General features: G+C 43.8%; 1 protein-coding gene across 2 annotated transcripts in view; it reads left to right on the top strand.

The window, feature by feature from the left end:
* The first annotated feature begins 12991 nt into the window (after positions 1–12991).
* IGFBP7 (insulin like growth factor binding protein 7) overlaps positions 12992–18096 on the top strand; it is a 71508-nt gene continuing 66403 nt past the window's right edge. For both annotated transcript variants that reach the window (XM_087827211.1, XM_087827214.1), the window contains exon 1: positions 12992–13492. In XM_087827211.1, the coding sequence (XP_087683337.1) occupies positions 13018–13492 (475 nt within the window). In that variant the 5' untranslated portion in view covers positions 12992–13017. The remainder of the gene's footprint in view (positions 13493–18096) is intronic.

Consider the following 18096-nt stretch of genomic DNA (forward strand, 5'->3'; position numbering starts at 1 on the left):
CAAACCAAAAAAAAATCTATGATAGCAAAAGTATCCTAATCAGGACCCTAATTCATGAACTGACCTGTTGATTTGCTCTCAGCTGTCAACATTAGCCAGTGTTTGGTCACTATCCTTGATAGTAGGGGTCATCAATCTATGGCCCATGGGTCAAACCAGGCTCACTACCTGTTTTTGTAAATAAAGTTTTATTGGAACACAGCCACATTCATTTGTTTACATATCATTTATGGCTGCTTTTATGCTGCAACAGCAGAACTGTATAGTTTCAAGATCATATAGCCTATAAAGTGGAAAATAGTTCCTATGTGGCCCTTTACCAAAAAGTTTGCCGAGCTCTGCTCCACAGAAATATGGCAGAATAGTATTTCCCCATCCAAAATATTTAGACTAAAAATGACAGTTTAAATAAAAATATATTAAAATATGTGCTTGAAGATTTATGCTTTATATGGATTACATGGAATAGCAATAATGTCTTTATTATTTGTCACATACTGCTTGGGAAAAATTACTAAGTAGCCTGGCCAGAGTGGCTCAGTGGTTGAGTGTCAACCTGTGAACCAGGAGGTCACGGTTGGATTCCAGGTCAGGGCACATGCCAGGGTTGCAGGCTTGATCCTCAGTAGGGGGCATGCAGGTGGCAGCTGATCAACAACTCTCTCATCATTGATGTTTCTATCTCTCTCTCCCTCTCCCTTACTCTCTCTGTATAATCAATAAAAACATATTCTTTTTAAAAATTACTAAGTAAAATTACTTTATACCACTAAATATCTATTCTTATATAGATATGAGTTATGCTAATGGTAAAGATTTCATTTCAGTCTTTATTAGTAATTACTAGGTGGTTATTTTCCCCTATCAGGGTAACTTGGAAAAGAAATACAGTTCATATTATTCCTGTCTTTTACACAGATTAAGCATAAAAGGAAATGGAACTGGTGTGTTTAATTCAACTCAGCACTTCCTAACAAGGATGAAATAGTGTCAATTATATGCACTGCAGTTGTTTTAAGCAAAGTGAAACATAAAATATACTCAATTTAATTAAAGCATAAAAATAAAATGAGGTATCGATAGTAAAAGAGCGAGGAGAGCAGTATTGGTATGGTAATCTTATTTATGCATCTAGATTTACTGTATCCAAAACTGTGTGGGTTTTAAACAGTCATTAATGGGAATTCAGTTAAAATAGAGCAACAAGGGAGGGGAAAAGAAAACAATTTAAATAAATGACATTTTTCTTTTTGCATTTAGCCATCTTCTAAAGAAAGAGGCTATTAAATTTTTAAGTCAGTTTTTAATCAGAGTTTAGTGGTATAATATTCATTAAAAACAACACCAGATGCTCTTTATCAAAACATCTTTCATAATGGCTAAATCAAGGTCTGAGAAGTTATTTAATGAGATAATCATTGTTCTGTGAATACAGCAGCAATTTCTTATTTGCTTGTAACATTAAAACACACAAGTCTGGAGTCTGGCTAGAGTTCTGTCGGCTGCTCTCTGCTTCTCCGTTCTCTCCTTGTGTAGTCCAAGCAAAGATGGGTGCTCGGAACAACACCAAAACTCAAAGTCCAAAACCTATAGATGAAACCAGGGATCAGTGCCCTGGAAGACTGGCACCCCCTTCTTTGAATCACAGGAAAAAATCCATCAATTAAGATACAGAACCTGGGCAACACACTATGAGGTGAACAGGCACACAAAGCAAGAAAAGGAGTCATAGAGCTTGGCTTCAGTGAAGAATTAATTTCAGAAGACAATATTTGACAATTGTAATAAGCAGAATTCTAAACTGACCACCCAAGATTTCCTACCCTAATTTCCTGGACTGTAAATATCTTGACCGTGATTATGCTATATTAGGTGGCAAAAAGATTTTCCGATGTAATTCAATTATTACTGATCAACTGACTTTGAGTTAGTTAAAGGGAGATTATCCAGGTGAGCCTAGTCTAACAGCATGAACCCTTTAAAGGCAGCGGGTATTCTCTGGTTGGTGGCAGAAGAGGTGGTCAGGGAGATTTGAGACGATGAAAGGATTTGGCAGTGTTCTTGCTGGCTTTGAAAATGGAAAGGGCCACATGCAAAGACCAGAGAGCTGTCCAGCCAACAGCCATCAAGAAAGTGGGGACTCCAGTCCTACAACCACAGGAAAAATTCTGCCAACAATATGAATGATCTTGGAAGAGGGTTCTTCCCCCAGACCATCCAGATGAGAATCCAATCCAACCCACACTTTCATTTCAGCCCAAGCAGAGAATGCAGTCAGTCCTGCAATCTGATAAACCTGTGTTAATTTGTTAAGCAGCAATAGAAAACTAATCTAACCAATTCCCCCATTATTAAGGCCAGAATGACGGGACATTTCCAAAGCATCTATTGGCTCTTCCTATGGATGCTCTGCTAGATCAAATTCCTAAGACCACCCCCTACCATGAAATTAATAATACTTCTTTTCTTGGGAAGAAATGATGGAATTGAGAACCTATGAATATTAAGCAAGTTACATTGAGATCTGTAAGCACCTTTTCCAAAAAAAACAAATACTGCAACTAGTGGGACATGTAATGCTTGTGAGATTCCTGGGAGATACCTCTCTCCACAAAAGTTGGGCCAGTTTGCTGTTCAATGTTGCTACTATGGAACAGAGGCAGACTTAACCATGAACCTGCCTCAAGTGGCGTGATTAAATTCAGATTGGATATTAGCACTGACTACCACTTCTGCAACATGGGAAATTTTAAAAAGGGGATAAAACAGCCCCAGCCCCTTTGAATCAGCCCATTAGAAAGCAGAACCTTCTATGTCTAATTTGCCCTTAAAAGTGAAGGACTAGAACTACTCAGCTTTTTGGGGGAAAAAATGTATCTCACCAGCAGGGGGGCTGAAACCAGTGTGGGGTATATTCATATGTCAGTTACTATTTTTTGAGACAGAGAATTAAAGGCCAATAGAAAAACACTTTGATGCCATGGAACCTCTGCCTTATTATTTTAAAAGAACGAGAAGAGAGAATTTCCAAATCTCAGTAGGCCCTAAAGCAGCAACTGTGAAACTGAGGAACTTCTTGGGCGAAAGGAGGCAGTGCTTTTCAAGAAGTACTGCTCTCCCAGAGCCCCTCCCACCAGCAGGGCTCAGAGATCTGGCCTGGAAGTCTGCAAGTTGGGCTAGAAATACCAGCCCTGCACAAGCGAGTTTCCCTTTTGTCCCAGTCACCATTTCAAGTTTATATGTTCACGTAAAGGCTTTTTTAAAAAAAAATTTTGGCCTTGTAAAATTATTGGAAGATTTTCAAACTTACAGTAAACATTGGGTATCTCTAAGTGTGGGCTGCAAAGCCAGTTAACCCTAAAGGCCACCAGCAGAGCTACCCACCCACCCTCCTCAATACCCTGAGTCCCTCCAAAAGACATGCAAGGAATCAAACGAGGAGCAGAGAGAAAGGAAAATAAAGCTGTGTTTACATAATTCCCTCTGACTTAGTGAGAGGGGAAGGCCCAACAAGTGGTCTATTCTACTCTATTCATTTTGTCGAATATCATTGGTTTAGGAATCCTGAGAAAACACCAATCGCACAGGCGATTATTAAATAATAACATTTATTGAGGGTTATGTCCCAAGCACTGTCCCAAGTACTCTATGTGCATTAGCTCATTTAACGCCCCTGCAGCCTTGTGAGGTAGATACTGCGAAGTCCAGGCTTGGCTGGGCTTCTTCTCCTCATATTATAGATGAGAAAATTGAGGCACAGAGAGGTTAAGTTACTTACTCAAGGCCATACAGTTAGGCTGGAAGATGGAATAAGAGAAGAGAGGGATCCCCCTTGACCCCACACACTCACCAAAAAATATGAAGATTATACAGCAACTAAGATGTTTTAGGCAACAGAGACCTAACCGTAGGAGATAGAGAACTCATTCATTCATGCATGCATGTACGCAACTATTGGGCTGAGTGCTAGAGATACAGCAACCGCAAGTCACTTTTTAAAGCTAGTCATCATCCTGAGATTGCACAGCCCAGTGATTAGTTAGATACAATGCAATAAATCTAAGGTAGAAAATGCACCCAGGAGGGGCTCTTCCACCAGACCTGAGGGTTAGAGAAGGCTCTTCCCACAGACAGCAATGTCTGCGCTGAAGGGTGAGCAGGACTGCTCTGCGGATCAGAGATGAGTGCCTTAGCCCTTTGAGAAGGGTTTTTGCTTCCTCTGAGCCCTCAATGTTTTAAAAATAGACCAAAAAAGAAGAGAAGAACAAGACTCTGACAGCCAAATTCCAAATGAGCCCCGTCATAGTTTATTTTTCCTCCTACCCTAGAAACCCCCAGGGAAAGAAAAGGGGTTTGGCAGAGCAGGGCAGGATAGACAAATTGGGAAAGTCTGGGAGAAAGGAAGCTCTTGTGGGCAAGTCCAGCTACAGAGCCTGTGGAAGAACATGCCTGGGGTGTGGACAGCGCATGAGAATAGGACACAAACCAATGAGAGTAGGCCACATGAACAGCCAACCCAGAGAGGTCCAGCAAGAAGGAACTGAACTGCTGGAGCAGACAACGCACAGAGATCCACATGGGTAGGCGGGTACCAGATAGACCTGTGCTGACACAGGAAACATCTAAACCTGTAGAGAATTTTTATGAGTTTATTTGAGCCAAACTGACAATTGCCAGGAAGCAAAATCTCAACGGATTGAGAAAATGATGCAGAGAATGGTAGTTTTACAGCTTATTTTATATATTAGAATCAAAGGAGGAAACATGAGGGAGGGTTACATGAAATCCATTGGTGGTGGATTAAAGGGGTGGAAGAAAGCAAAGCAGGGAAATCTCTAAGACGGGATAAGAGTAAAATGAAGAGACACTTCTTTTACATTGGTGGGTCCATGATAGATAACAATTAACACAATACATGGAGATGGTGTTCTGGGGACAAGACAACCATGAGGGGTTCTGTGATCTTGTGGTCCGGTGTGGTGGGTGTGTCATGAGCGGGATGGAAAAGATTATTCTGACATTTCAAAGGTATGTTATCTTAGATGCAAAGAGACAATAGACAGGCTCTTTAGGAGAAACACTGACCTTTGCAAGGAAGCTACAGGTCTAGGACATACTACCCACCATGACCCGCTTTTAGTTAGGAATATTTATGATCAGACCACCCTATGTGGTCACTTTAGGTCTTTGAGTTTGTAGGGCCTGCCACGCAGGCCTCCCCTGAGCTTATCAGGTTTAGGACATGGCTTCTTTTTTGTCCACGCCTGGCAACAAACTGCGGAGTCCAGACTTGGCTGGGGTTCAGAAGGAAGACAACTCCCAGAAAGAAAACGGGCAAAGGAGGCAAGGGTCCACCCCAGAGGGAGAAAACAGGGTCTTAGGAATGAGGTAAATGCCCAATTTCTCCAGAGAATTCCAAAAATAATAAGTAACACGTAAGAAGTCTAGAGAGGAGGGCGCATCCAGGGAACCAGTATTTTGATTTGGCAGTTCAGGGAGGTCACAGGGGAAAAGTCAAGGATGCAGTTGGAGTCCAGGTTTTAAAAAGCTTTATAAAGAAAACTGTAAAAAGACCGTCGTTCTTCTTCTAAAACCTAGGGTGGTAAATCAATAGTACTTATTTAGGCACAAACCCTCAATTGACCAGAGCTGCCTCAAGAGGCCCAGATTAAGAATTCTCTATGTTCTCGATACATCAGATAAAGGCCTAATATCTAACATTTATAAGGAACTTATAAAACCCAACAGCAAAAAAAAACCAAACAATCCAATTAAAAAATGGGCAAAGGACCTGAGTAGACACTTCTCCAAAGAGGACATACAGGTGGCCAATAGAAATATAAAGAAATACTTAATGTCATAATCATCAGAAAAATGCAAATTAAAACCACAATGAGGTATCACCTCACACCTGTCAGAATGGCTGCCATCAACAAATCAACAAACAACAAGTGTTGGCAAAAATGTGGAGAAAAGGGAACCCTCATGCTCTGCTGGTGGGAATGCAGACTGGTGCAGCCACTGTGGGAAGCAGTATGGAGGTTCCTCAAAAATTTAAAAATGGAACTTCCTCTTGACCCAGTGATCCCACTCCTGGGAATATATCCTAAGAATCTCAAAACACCAATCAGAAAAAATATATCCACCCCTATGTTCATAGCAGCGCAATTTACAATAGCTAAGATCTGGAAGCAGCCCAAGTGCCCATCAGTAGATGAGTGGATAAAAAAGCTGTGGGACATTCACACAACAAATATTACTCAGCCATAAAACATAAGGAAATCTTACCTTTTGTGACAGCATGGATGGACCGAGAGAGTATTATGCTAAGTGAAATAAGCCACTCAGAGAAAGGCAAGTACCATATGATTTCACTCACATGCGGAATCTAATGAACAAAATAAACGAACAAAGTGGAGACAGACTCATGGATACAGAGAACAGACTGACAGCCGTCAGAGTGGAGGGGTTGGGGCTGGGTGAGAAGGGCGAAGGGATGAAGCAAAGGAAAAAAAAGAAAGATTCATGGACACAGACACCAGTATGACAACTACCAGAAGTAAGGAGAGGTGGGGGGAGGTAGAAGACGGTAAAGGGGGGATTAATGGTGATGGAAGGAGACTTCACTTGGGGTGGTGAACACACATCACAACATATAGATGATGTGTTGTAGAATTGTACACCTGAAACCTATATAATTTTATTAACCAATGTCACCCCAACAAATTCAATTAAAAAAAAAAATTCTTGCCCGGCCGGGCGTAGCTCAGCGGTTGAGCATCGACCTAGGATCCAGGCGATCGAGCTTCGATTCCCGGTCAGGGCACATGCTCGCGTTGCAGGCTGCAGCTGATCAATGACTCTCTCATCATTGATGTTTCTATCTCTCTCTCCCCCTCTCCTTTCCTCTCTCTGAAATCAATATATATTAAAAAAAAAAAAAAGTTCAAAAAAAATTTAAAAAAGAATTCTCTATGTTCTAATTGGTTTGATGCTATTATACTTGGAAATAACTTTTATTCGGTCCCCAATGAGCCCCTTGCAAATGCTCTTAGAATAGAATTACATTGAGAATGCAGTAAATAAAGATTTAGCAAGATGGTTTCTGAGAGGAACAAGAAGCTGGATAGCGTCCCTTTCCCCATTAAGCCAAGTTCCTGGGCTTATAAATGTCTATCACCTCACTGCCATGGCTAAAGAGGTGGACAGTTTCCCACACAGGCGTCATTGCCACCACAAAGCCCTCCTAACACTCCCACTGCACACCTAACAGCTCACCTCGGCGGGGTCAGCTTCGCACCCTGGAGGCTGTTCAAGCCTCCACTGGGCTCCCCAGCCATGTGCCAGCCTGCCCCACGCATTCCTGACACCTGGGACCACACAGAACTACAAGATATTTCACTGTGGGCAAGGAAACACTAGTTTCTTCTCTTACCATTGTACCGCTCTCCCCTCTCGTGACTATCTCATCCCCAAATCACATGTTCTGCATGAGGATTATCACTGGGGAACCTCCCCTGCCCCTAAGGGCCTGACTTTCAAGCCAACCACCAGTGCAGCTCATGGGCTTCCAAAGAACACAGGTCAAGTAACATGAGGACAGAGTTTTCAACTTTGAACCTTAGAGAAAACATAAAAATGTTGCTTCTCAATAAGGCATAAGAATATACTCAAGTGACCTGAGAGAATTCCACTCAACAAGAATCAAAAAAAGAAGAGGGACTTAAATTTCTGTTAAACATTAATGCTATGAGAAGGCACTAATGAAGGACGTGGCTTGGCATTAAGGAGTTTGGATTTGAGGCAGATAGCTATAGATTGTGTCACTACTGGAATTGGCTTGTCACTCACCTAAGGGGCTGCCACACCAGCCAGGAGTAAATAAATCCATCTCAGGAGTAAATAAAGCAACAATCATGTCATTTAGTTATCAGCTTTTTAAAAAGTAAACCTTTAGCATCAGTGAAAGGAATCATTGTTATTCTAATCCCTTAACAAACTTTTTAAATAAAAAGCGTCAGTTTGTTACTCAACACCTAACATCCTAGCTGCTGATCTGCTCAGAAGGGAAGGAATCAATGTTCTCAGGACAAACACAAAGTTTCAGACGCCGCGTAACTCCTTCCTGAGCACAGAGTTTTACACTCAGTTAAGTTTATGACAACAGCTTATTCCCTGAAAATATCTTCGTCATCCTAGTTCATTCTCCCAGGCCTCTCATCACAATGAGGAGAAATGTTGTATTTTTTCTTCTCCTTTGCCAAGGTGAATTATGCAATCAGGCAACTGGAAGATTAATACGGGGGCACTGCATCATTTACCACCAAATGATCATATCATTTCCCCCATAACAAAAACGAATGGGGCCTAATTATGGAAGAGGCCAAAGAGATTTTTTTCTACTTGTTGTCACAAAAAGTAATGCTCTCTATTTTATAGGGGAATGTAAGTGTAAAAGTCTGTGTTAATTCAAAGTTAAAGTGTAAAATAATGATTTTTAAGCCAGGAAAGGAAGCTCCTAGAGGTTTAACAGCCTCACATGATATATGTGGCATAGTGAGGATTAGAGTTTAAATCTAAATTTAAATTGCAACTGTGAATATTTGGAAGCTGACTTATTATTCAGTGACCTTCTGAAATCTTGAAAGGCTGTCAAATAGTAGAGCAGAATACAAGAGAGGCCACCTTCCCTGATGATCTCTAAGAGTTCTTCAGGTTATCTCTGTGCCCTGATGACTAATGATCAGGCTAATAGCACACTCCAGTGTCACCTAGCTTTAAATGACCCCTAGACAGTCCTTCAGGTTCTGTGTCTCTAAATACTGAATTTTATAAGCCATTAATGCCGTTTCAATTATATCATTAGCTATTTCCCTGCACAGCTGTAACTCTTTTAAAAGATCAGATACAGAATGCTGATAAGAAATCAGCTTCTGTCCTATATTAGACAGTGACGTTTATCATTGAGGGACTTCACATGTACAGACAGAACAAACATCAAGGGCTTACTCTAAGTCAAATGGCCAGCAATGTCTCTACAACAATATGCTATGATCACTAAAGAGCCCTCTTCCCTTTCTAGAAGTGTCCAAAAGGGACAGACCTGATTTTGTAAAAGAAATTAGCAAGTCCAAAATCCAGCTTGTTACCTTCTCCCAACACAAATCTGCATTAACTGCAGCTTTTCCCCAGTCTCCCATGCAAAAACTGTCAAGGTTTCTCTTGACTTCCTCCCAGATACTTTCCATATTTTATTTCTTAAAGATCTCTCATCCATCCCTCCCCTTCTATTTAGTAAAATCATATGTCCCTGTTGTCCAGGACAATCTTGATTCCTGCCTGCTGTCCCAGCATAATTATGAACAAAAGTATCTACAACGGACAACAAGTAATATGGTCCATTTCCTCCATTCCCATCGCCACAACTTACGTCAAACTCATTGATTTCTACCTGGATGGTAGCAATAGTTGTCAATAATGGGTGGAAGTAGCTACCCAACTGATCTTCCCTTTCATCTATTTAGTTTTTCAAAATTTTAATTGAGTGCTAATTCTGTACCAGACACAATGCTGGCACCAAATTGGGCTTCCCCGTAAGCCTGTGCCATTTGCACACTGCACCAGGGCACCCAGCCCAGGGAGCGAGTGCGGCTGAACACCATCTGCTTGCTGAGTGTTGCGCTCTCTGCTGAATCTTCCCAGTGGGTGTGCCTTTTTCTAACTCACGTAAAGACACTACATAGGCTAAGGGTAGCCCCTGCATTGTGGGAATTACATTCCTTTGTCAAGTCTGTCCCTACTGGAATCCATACCCTCTTCTTCTTTTTTTTTTGTTTTTTTTAATCCTGACCCAAAGAGTGAGGATATTTTTTCCATTGAGTTCCAGAGAGAGTGGAAGGGAGTGAGGAAAGGAGAGAGACACACACACAGAGAGAAACATCGATGTGAGAGATACACATCTGTTGGTTGCCTCCCACACGAGCACCAACCAGGGGTGGGGACTGAACCTGCAAACCCAGGTACATGCCCTTGACCAGGAATTGAACTTGAGACCCTGGGGTGCACAGGCTGACACTCTAACCACTGAGCCACTCTGGCCAGGGTCATTCCCCTCTTCTGTATTGACCTTCCTACATTGCAAGCCTGGTATTGCCTCTCTCCTTCACCCTTCACTAGCTCACTGTTACATATAATCTCCAGTCCAAAGTCCTGGGCACGGTGTGCAAAGTCCTTGATCATCCGGCATCTTCCCTCTCTCCAGACTCATTTCTCCCCATACATGCCCTTCTTCACCTGTGCTGGACCTTTTCTGTTTGCTAGAATGTAGGATGCGCAGTATGTGGTATTTTGCTATTTGGATATTTTGGTTTTTGGTATTTTTTGCACTCCTAGCAAACTAATACAGACCTATAACAAATAAAAAGATTGAAATAGTAACCAAAACACTTCCCATGAAGAAAAGCTCAGGCCCAGATGGCTTCACCAGTTAAGTCTACTAAACATTTAAAGAAGAATTAATACCAATTCTTCACAAATTCGGAGAAAAAAACCAACACAGAAAATACGGGAAATTTCCTGACTCATTCTATCAGGCCACTATTACGCTGGTATCAAAACCAAAGACATCACAGGAAAACTACAGCCCAATATCTCCTTTGGATATAGGTGCAAAAGTCTTCAACAAAATATTAGCAAATCAAATCCAGAAACATATTTTAAAAAGATTATACATCATGATCAAGTGTGGTTTATCCCAGGAATACAAGTTTAGCTTAACATTCAAAAGTCAATCAGTGTTATACGGCGTATCAATAGAATAAAGTGCATCATCTCAGTAGATGCAAAAAACGCATTTGACAAAATTCAACACCTCTTCATGATAAGAGCACTTAACTGGGGATAGAAAGGCATTTCCTCAACCTCGTAAAACCGTCTATAAAGAACCCACAGGTAACATCATACCTAACGGTGCAAAACTAGCAGCTCTCCCTCTAAGGTCAGGGACAAGGTAAGGGTGTGCACTCCTGCCACTTCTATTCCACATTATACTGGAGGTTCTAACCTTTTTCTTGCAATTAGACAAGAAAATGAAATAAATGCCATCCAGATTGAGTAGGAAAAAGTAAAATTCAATTCGTAGATGACATAATCCTGTCTCCACATCCAGGCTCTTCATCTCACTAACCTGAAGCTGAATGGGTGACAGTGTCCTCTTTCTTGGAAGGAAGGAGTTCTCTCCCTACTCTCAAGTCCTCCAGTATCACACCCTAGGCGCCCCTTCGGCTCGCTGGGCAGTGAGGGGCCCCCAAAGGGACTCTACTGTCGTAGCTGCTTGTGTCCTTCCTGCTGGCTCACATGCAGCATTTAAAACCACTGTGGAAAATTAAAAAAAAAAAAAAAAAAGAAATTATCATACAGCAAAAATAAATAAATAAATAAATAAATATAAAAACACTGTGGAGAGCAGCTATTAGTGGAGCAGCTGCTATCAGTGTCCCAATGCCCCCGCCCCACACACACACACACACACACAAAATTTGCAGGGCTTGCGGTCATGTCTGGCAGCAGAGCCCACTGATAAGCATCTTTATTGCTGACTTCCCTTCCTGTTCACTCCCCGCCCCAACCCCCCCCCCCCCCCAGTGATGTGTCCGGACCTGGCATCTCAGGTAAACTACTTGCACTTGGATCTTTGTCTAACAGTTGGCTTCTGGGGAACCTAAAACTATGACAGTCATAGTAGGTCCTGAAATCAACCCAGTGGACTTTGACCAGCAAATTAATAAAAATGAAATAAAATAGAATAGGAAATACCAGAGTACACTCTGCAATTGTTTCAAGTTGATACTGTAAACTGTATCTCTTGCTGTGGGAAAAGTGTAAAAATATTTAGAAAAATTCTGCTCCAAAGACTTTTCATTGTTTTTTAAAGAACTGTCATGTCAACATATGACCTTTAAAAAAATAAAAGTACCACTTTCCTAGAACATGTTAAGGGGGGCCAAAAATGCAGTACCAGGTCTTCTGAACAGGAGGGTGCTTGGTTTTATTCCCTCAATATTGTGATTAATTTTCAAAAAAGTTTACAATAATAATTCTAGGAAGACTCTGGTGAGAGTGGCATGTGTATATTGCTGATGACATTGTGAACCACACAATAATCTTGGGGGAAAAGAGGCTTTGAAGCTGAGTTTGTAGGGTTCTTTACAGAAAGGTTAAGGAGGAATTGTCTGTCGTTTACATCAAAAACCTCTCAGGCTTGCTGGTGAAAACTGGGGGTGCTTTAGGTCCTCAGTGGCACACACACACACACACACACACACACACCCAGCTCAGTTTTCTGAAGAGGTCTGATGAGGTCCAATGCAATTTAGTGCGAACTTAAAACAATGGCACAGCTCGCACGCGGATGGATTCCAGCACTCACACTCCACACTTGACCTGGCACAAGCCAGCAGAAGGGGGGAGGCAGTGTGAGGTTCCAGAGGAGTAGGTGGCAACGACTTGTCCCTTTTAACCTGGCACCCAAGACCACGTGGAGCCTGTGGCCCACGGGGGCGCAAATCCCCAAGTGGAGTTGTGAAACGCATTCCGAAGCGCGGGGTAGTCAGTCCTCAGGTCTCCTGGGCCCCCTTAGGAGCTAATACATTCAACACCGGTCCGTTCAAAGCCCTTGTTAAGAAGCACAAATCTCTGGCCTGGGAAAGCGAGGGGCCAGAGGGTGAGGGAGGCGACCTTCGAGGAACTGGGGCGCAGCCCGCGGGGACAGGGGCCGGCCACTGAGCAGGAGCCGCGGGCCGGGGCCGGGGCCGAGCGCGCTGAGCCCGCGCGGACGCCTCGCCCCGCCCCGTCCCCAGGAGCGCGCTGGAGCCCCGCAGTCCCGGGCGGGGCGACCGCGCTCTCACCGCCCCGGGGTGTGGTTCCCGCGGCCCCGCCGGGTGGGGCGCCCCGTTTAAGGCGCCAGCCAGCGGGCCCGTCTCACTCGCGCTCCCGCCGCCGCCGCCACCGCGCCCCACCATGGAGCGGCCGCCGCTGCGCGCTCTGCTCTTTGGCGCCGCCGGGCTGCTGCTCCTGCTCCTGCCCCTCTCCTCTTCCTCCTCTTCGGACGCCTGCGGCCCCTGCGAGCCGGCCTCCTGCCCGCCCCTGCCCCCGCGGGGCTGTCGCCTGGGCGAGACCCGCGACGCGTGCGGCTGCTGCCCGATGTGCGCCCGCGGCGAGGGCGAGCCCTGCGGGGGCGGCGGCGTCGGCAGGGGGTACTGCGCGCCGGGCATGGAGTGCGTGAAGAGCCGCAAGAGGCGGAAGGGTAAAGCCGGGGCAGCAGCCGGCGGCCCCGCGGTGAGCGGCGTGTGCATGTGCAAGAACCGCTACCCGGTGTGCGGCAGCGACGGCAGCACCTACCCCAGCGCCTGCCAGCTGCGCGCCGCCAGCCTGCGGGCCGAGAGCCGCGGGGAGAAGGCCATCACCCAGGTCAGCAAGGGCACCTGCGAGCAAGGTGGGCACGAGCGCTTTCCTCGGCGACCCGCCCCCTGCGGGGCAGGCCTGGCGGGGCGACGGCGGCCCGCGCGCCCCGCGCGGGTTCCCGCGACTCCGCCCTCGGGCCTCGCGGGGAGCGGGCGGGGGGCAGGATCTGGGCCTCGCGGGAACTGGAGTGCGGGCGGAGACGGGCCAAGCCGCCCCTGCTCTTTTTTCGGTGGGTTTAGTTGTAGGGTTTGCTGCGTGCACCAAGAAAGTGAGGACTTGCGGGGCCAGTGCGTGTCTGTGGAAAAGATGTTGCAGTATCTCAGGCTCCCGCATCCCCAAAGCTCACCCACCTGATGCTAACAGCTGGCAAGTCCATTCGCAAAAGCGGCCCCCGCTCTTCTGGGAAACCAGAGATGTCCTGTTATCATCATTTTTTCTTGGCTTGATCCAGGTGAAGTCAAGAAATAGGGGAAAGGAGTTTGACGATGAAATGCGAAGTAAGGACTTTCAGAGAGAAGTCGTTGGCTTTAATTGGCTAGATGGTCAGGATTCTAAAACCCGGATTTCATGGTTTCTTAATACTGAGAAAAATAATTCACTTACTGGAAATTACAGGTTCTTAAACAGTAATCTACCGTATTACTTGTGGGCAAAAAAAAAAACACACAAAAAACAGTCTCTTTGCAGAATGTCTTTATGATGTAGTTTATGTTGTGAACCTTATGACCATTTTGTTTTTCTTTCTTGTTCCTCTTTTGTGTCATTTGTCCCCAGTATCCACTGTTCCACAGGAATGGCTTTGAGGTTATGTTTAATGGTTTATTTTATTCCAAACAAGTCCAATCTTGCCATCAGTGAAAATGGAAAATGAGTAGAGTCCAAACTTGGAAAAAAAAAAAAAAAACAGACTTTAATGCCTGAAATAACATTTTCCATAGGCAGTAGGTTGGATGGAAGGTTAGAAATCCAAGCTTGGCAGCCCTTCCCCTGGTCCCAGCCAAAGCAGAAAAGGTAGCAAGGCAGTTCTCCTGAAAGGACAGAAGCAGTTGCTTCTCAGCTCAGACTTTCACCAAACTTTCCAAATAATTCACTTTTAGAGCTTTTTCCAGAAGTCCATATGCTAACAGGTTATATGTCACTAATTTCAGAGTTCACTATTGAAAGACTTAAATTGTGTAACTATATTATTATCACCTGAAACTTAGAAAGTCCCAACCCAAAGTAATCCACATACTTTTCCAACAGAAACAGTCATTTGTTCCTTTGGATCTAAGTCATATCATGAAAGAGAAATATGCATACCTTAAAATTCATTCCAAATATTGAGGTTTTCTTAAACATTTCAAGGGGAATTTTCCCCACAGTCTATCCAAAGGTACTTGCCTTATCGGAAGAGGTTAGCTTCGTGATTGTTTAAGTAGTATCCACTCTAGCCTGTAGCTGAGACTAATAGTCATATAGACTATAGGCATATCTCAGAGATAATGCAGTTAGGTTCCAGATCACCAAAACAGAATGTCATGATCTTTTCTTAGGTGAAGGGCCTTGCTTCCATTTGTAAAAAAAAAAAAAAAAAGCAACATCTATGAAATGCAATAAAGAGCAGTGCAATAAAATGAGGTATACCTGTGGTCATATAACCTCATTACCATGTACGCCCAGCTCCCCAGCATCTCTCCAGACTACAAACCCCATGAGGGTACAGACCTGGTTTTTCTTTATGTTTGGGAAAATGTTAAGAGAAATAGCATCTAGCCTGGCCGGGCGTGGCTCAGTGGTTAAGCATCGACCTAGGATCCAGGCGATCAGGGTTTGATTCCCCGTCAGGGCACATGCCCTGGTTGTGGGCTGCACCCTATCAATGACTCTCATCATTGATGTTTCTATCTTTCTCTCTCCCTCTCCTCTCCTCTCTTTGAAATCAATAAAGATATATTAAATATATATATATATGTATATGTATATATATATAAAAGAGAAATAGCATCTAAAACTGGAAACCTAGACATAAATTAGCCTTTTCTTCCCAACCTAAATTTAAAGATGGAGTCTACTGCCTGGGACCATTGATAGGAGAATTCCAGAGAGCGCAGAAAGGAATGTGAGGTCCACCAGAGTACTTTTCCACAGCAGAGACAATTAGGCCTAAACCAGGTTTTCTAATATATTGCTCTGACTCCTGAATGTGTTTTGATAATTACAGAAGTAAAGCCAATATAGTGCCATTTACTTCTGTGCCGTTTAGTATTGGGGTTTTGCAAAGAATAAGAAATGTATTTTCTAGGTTCCTACAGCCATTTATACCCTCAGGAGGAACTGGAGTTATGCTTCCTCAAGTGTTGAAAGGGAGGAGACATTGTAGGACTCAGCCACAAGGATGTGGTTCATTCTGTGTTCTTTTGTGTTAATCTCATATAACCTACACTTACTGATCATCTAAAGTATGTCAGCAATGCACTAGGTTTCTGAGGGGCAAGGGATGCACAAAACAGAACTGGTCTTGCTGATTAAGAAGGTATGCACACAGCCCTGGCCCGTGTGGCCCAGTTGGTTTAGCATCATTCCATGCACCGAAAGGTTGCCGGTTCGCTTCCTGGTCAGAGCACATGCCCAGGTTGCGGGCTCGATCCCTGGTCGGGTGAGCATGGGTACAGGAGGCAACTGACAGATGTTTCTCTCTCTCTTTCCCCCTTCTCCCTTCCTCTTTCTCTAAAAATCAATAAAAACATATTTTTTCAAAAAAAGGAAGTATCCTTACAAGTTTCAAATTCACCTCCCTGAGTGCTTTCACTGGAGCCCTGGAGACACTCCCAAATCTTCCCCTTATTTTATGAGATCACCACTTACCCACCTCCTGGGGAGAGATCTTGGTCTGCTTGTTTTCTGTTCCTCTGTAATAAGAGGCAAAGCCATCTTCTTGAAAATCTGTTTGAAAGGTAGTGAGCTAATAATCTTACATCTTAGAACTGTCATCAAGAATTTACTGCCATTAGATCTTATTGAGGTCCCTGAAATTATGAGTAACTGGAAGCGGGGATTTGACAATTCAGTTTAATAAAAAGTTAATGTAGAGAAGTTGAGACAGATAATAAAATCTCAGTTGGAACAGAACATGGCGCTCCTTTATTCCAGTTCTTGGTTTTCATGGTCCTTTAAATCTGAGCTCCTTGGTAATCCCATTTCTGCCACCCCAGTCCCTTTGGGTCCCATCTTCTCTTTTTTCCCCCCTCAGAATTAATTTTTACATGTGGAATCAGAATTCATTCTTAAGGGTCTTTACCTTTAGAACCAGGTTCAAACTACCTAGCAGGACATAGGAGGCTCTTCACAGTGACTCTGGCCTCCTCTCTCCAACTCCTTTATAGCCCAGCCACAGTGTTTGCTCTTTGCTGCTGTTTGCAGTCATCTGCACTCTCACCCTCACCTGGCTTTCCACGCTTTGACCTCTTAGCTTGCAAGGATCAGCAGGTATCACTTTGTCTGTGGAGCTCCTTGACTCTCCCACCCCCACGACCCTCCGATGATATCCTTGTCTTTGGCTCTTCCAGCCATTTTCTAAACAATATTTATTGCACACATATTTGTATACATGTAAGCAAGAGATGTTCTAGCAGAATAGTCAAGGTGCTTAGCTCTAGAACCAGATTCCTGGAGAATGAATCTTAACTCTGTCACTTCCTTAGCCTTGAGCAAGTTTTTTTTACCTCTCTGAGCCTGGGTTTCCTCTCCTATAATGTAAGCACTAAAATCATACCTATCTCATAGAGTTGTGAAGGATCAATGTTGTGAAGATTATTCATAGAAAGCACTCAATGAATATTCATTGTTGTCATCATTCAACCTTCAAGTAAACTCCATGAGGGGAGGGAATTTTTACTCCCTGATCTATCCCCAAGGGCTCCATCCGCACCTGGTACTAACAGATGCTTTAAACATATGTTGAATGACTGAATGAATATATGAATTTTCCAGGTACCATTCTAGTCTCAGCCTAAAATAAGATAGGCAAGGTAGATCCCTCTCTGATGGCATTTACTGTAGGCTTTACACAGAAATAAGTAAACAGATATTTTCCCATAGTCCTGTGTGCTGTGAAGGATGTACAGCAGGGAGATGGCATAGAAACTAGAGATGGGTGAGCGGTATTAAGAGGGGTGGGCTGAGCCATGCAGACAACGCATGTGAGGATCTCAGCAAGGGGAGCAGAGCTCCCAGTGGTAAAACAAGCTCTGCTGGTTAGCATCCAGCTCCCCACAGCCTCCAAAGCACTCTGTGCATGTCTGTCTTCCCCCCTGGACTCGGAGCATCCTGAAAGAGGCGCTCCATCTTCTAATTCTTTGTAAATAGCGCCAGTTAATAGTTGGACACTTCGTAAATATTTGTTGATTAAACAAAGGAATCCCTTAAGAAAGTGCCTTCCTTTTGGAAAATGCAGGCAGTGGACTCTCCTGCCTGTCTGCTCTCTCTTTGTATTGTCTTCCTTCTTGAACCCAGGTCAGGGAATACACTTAACACTGACTTGCCTTCCCACCCTCTGCTATCATAAACTCTAGCATTAGGTGGCCACCCCTCGCCCCAAATCTCAACATTTCCCCATCTCCTTGCTGGTTAGAATTAGGTTCAGAACAACATAGA

The sequence above is a fragment of the Miniopterus natalensis genome, chromosome 1 (genome assembly GCF_054644295.1).
Source record: "Miniopterus natalensis isolate mMinNat1 chromosome 1, mMinNat1.hap1, whole genome shotgun sequence".
Classification (NCBI taxonomy): domain Eukaryota; kingdom Metazoa; phylum Chordata; class Mammalia; order Chiroptera; family Miniopteridae; genus Miniopterus; species Miniopterus natalensis.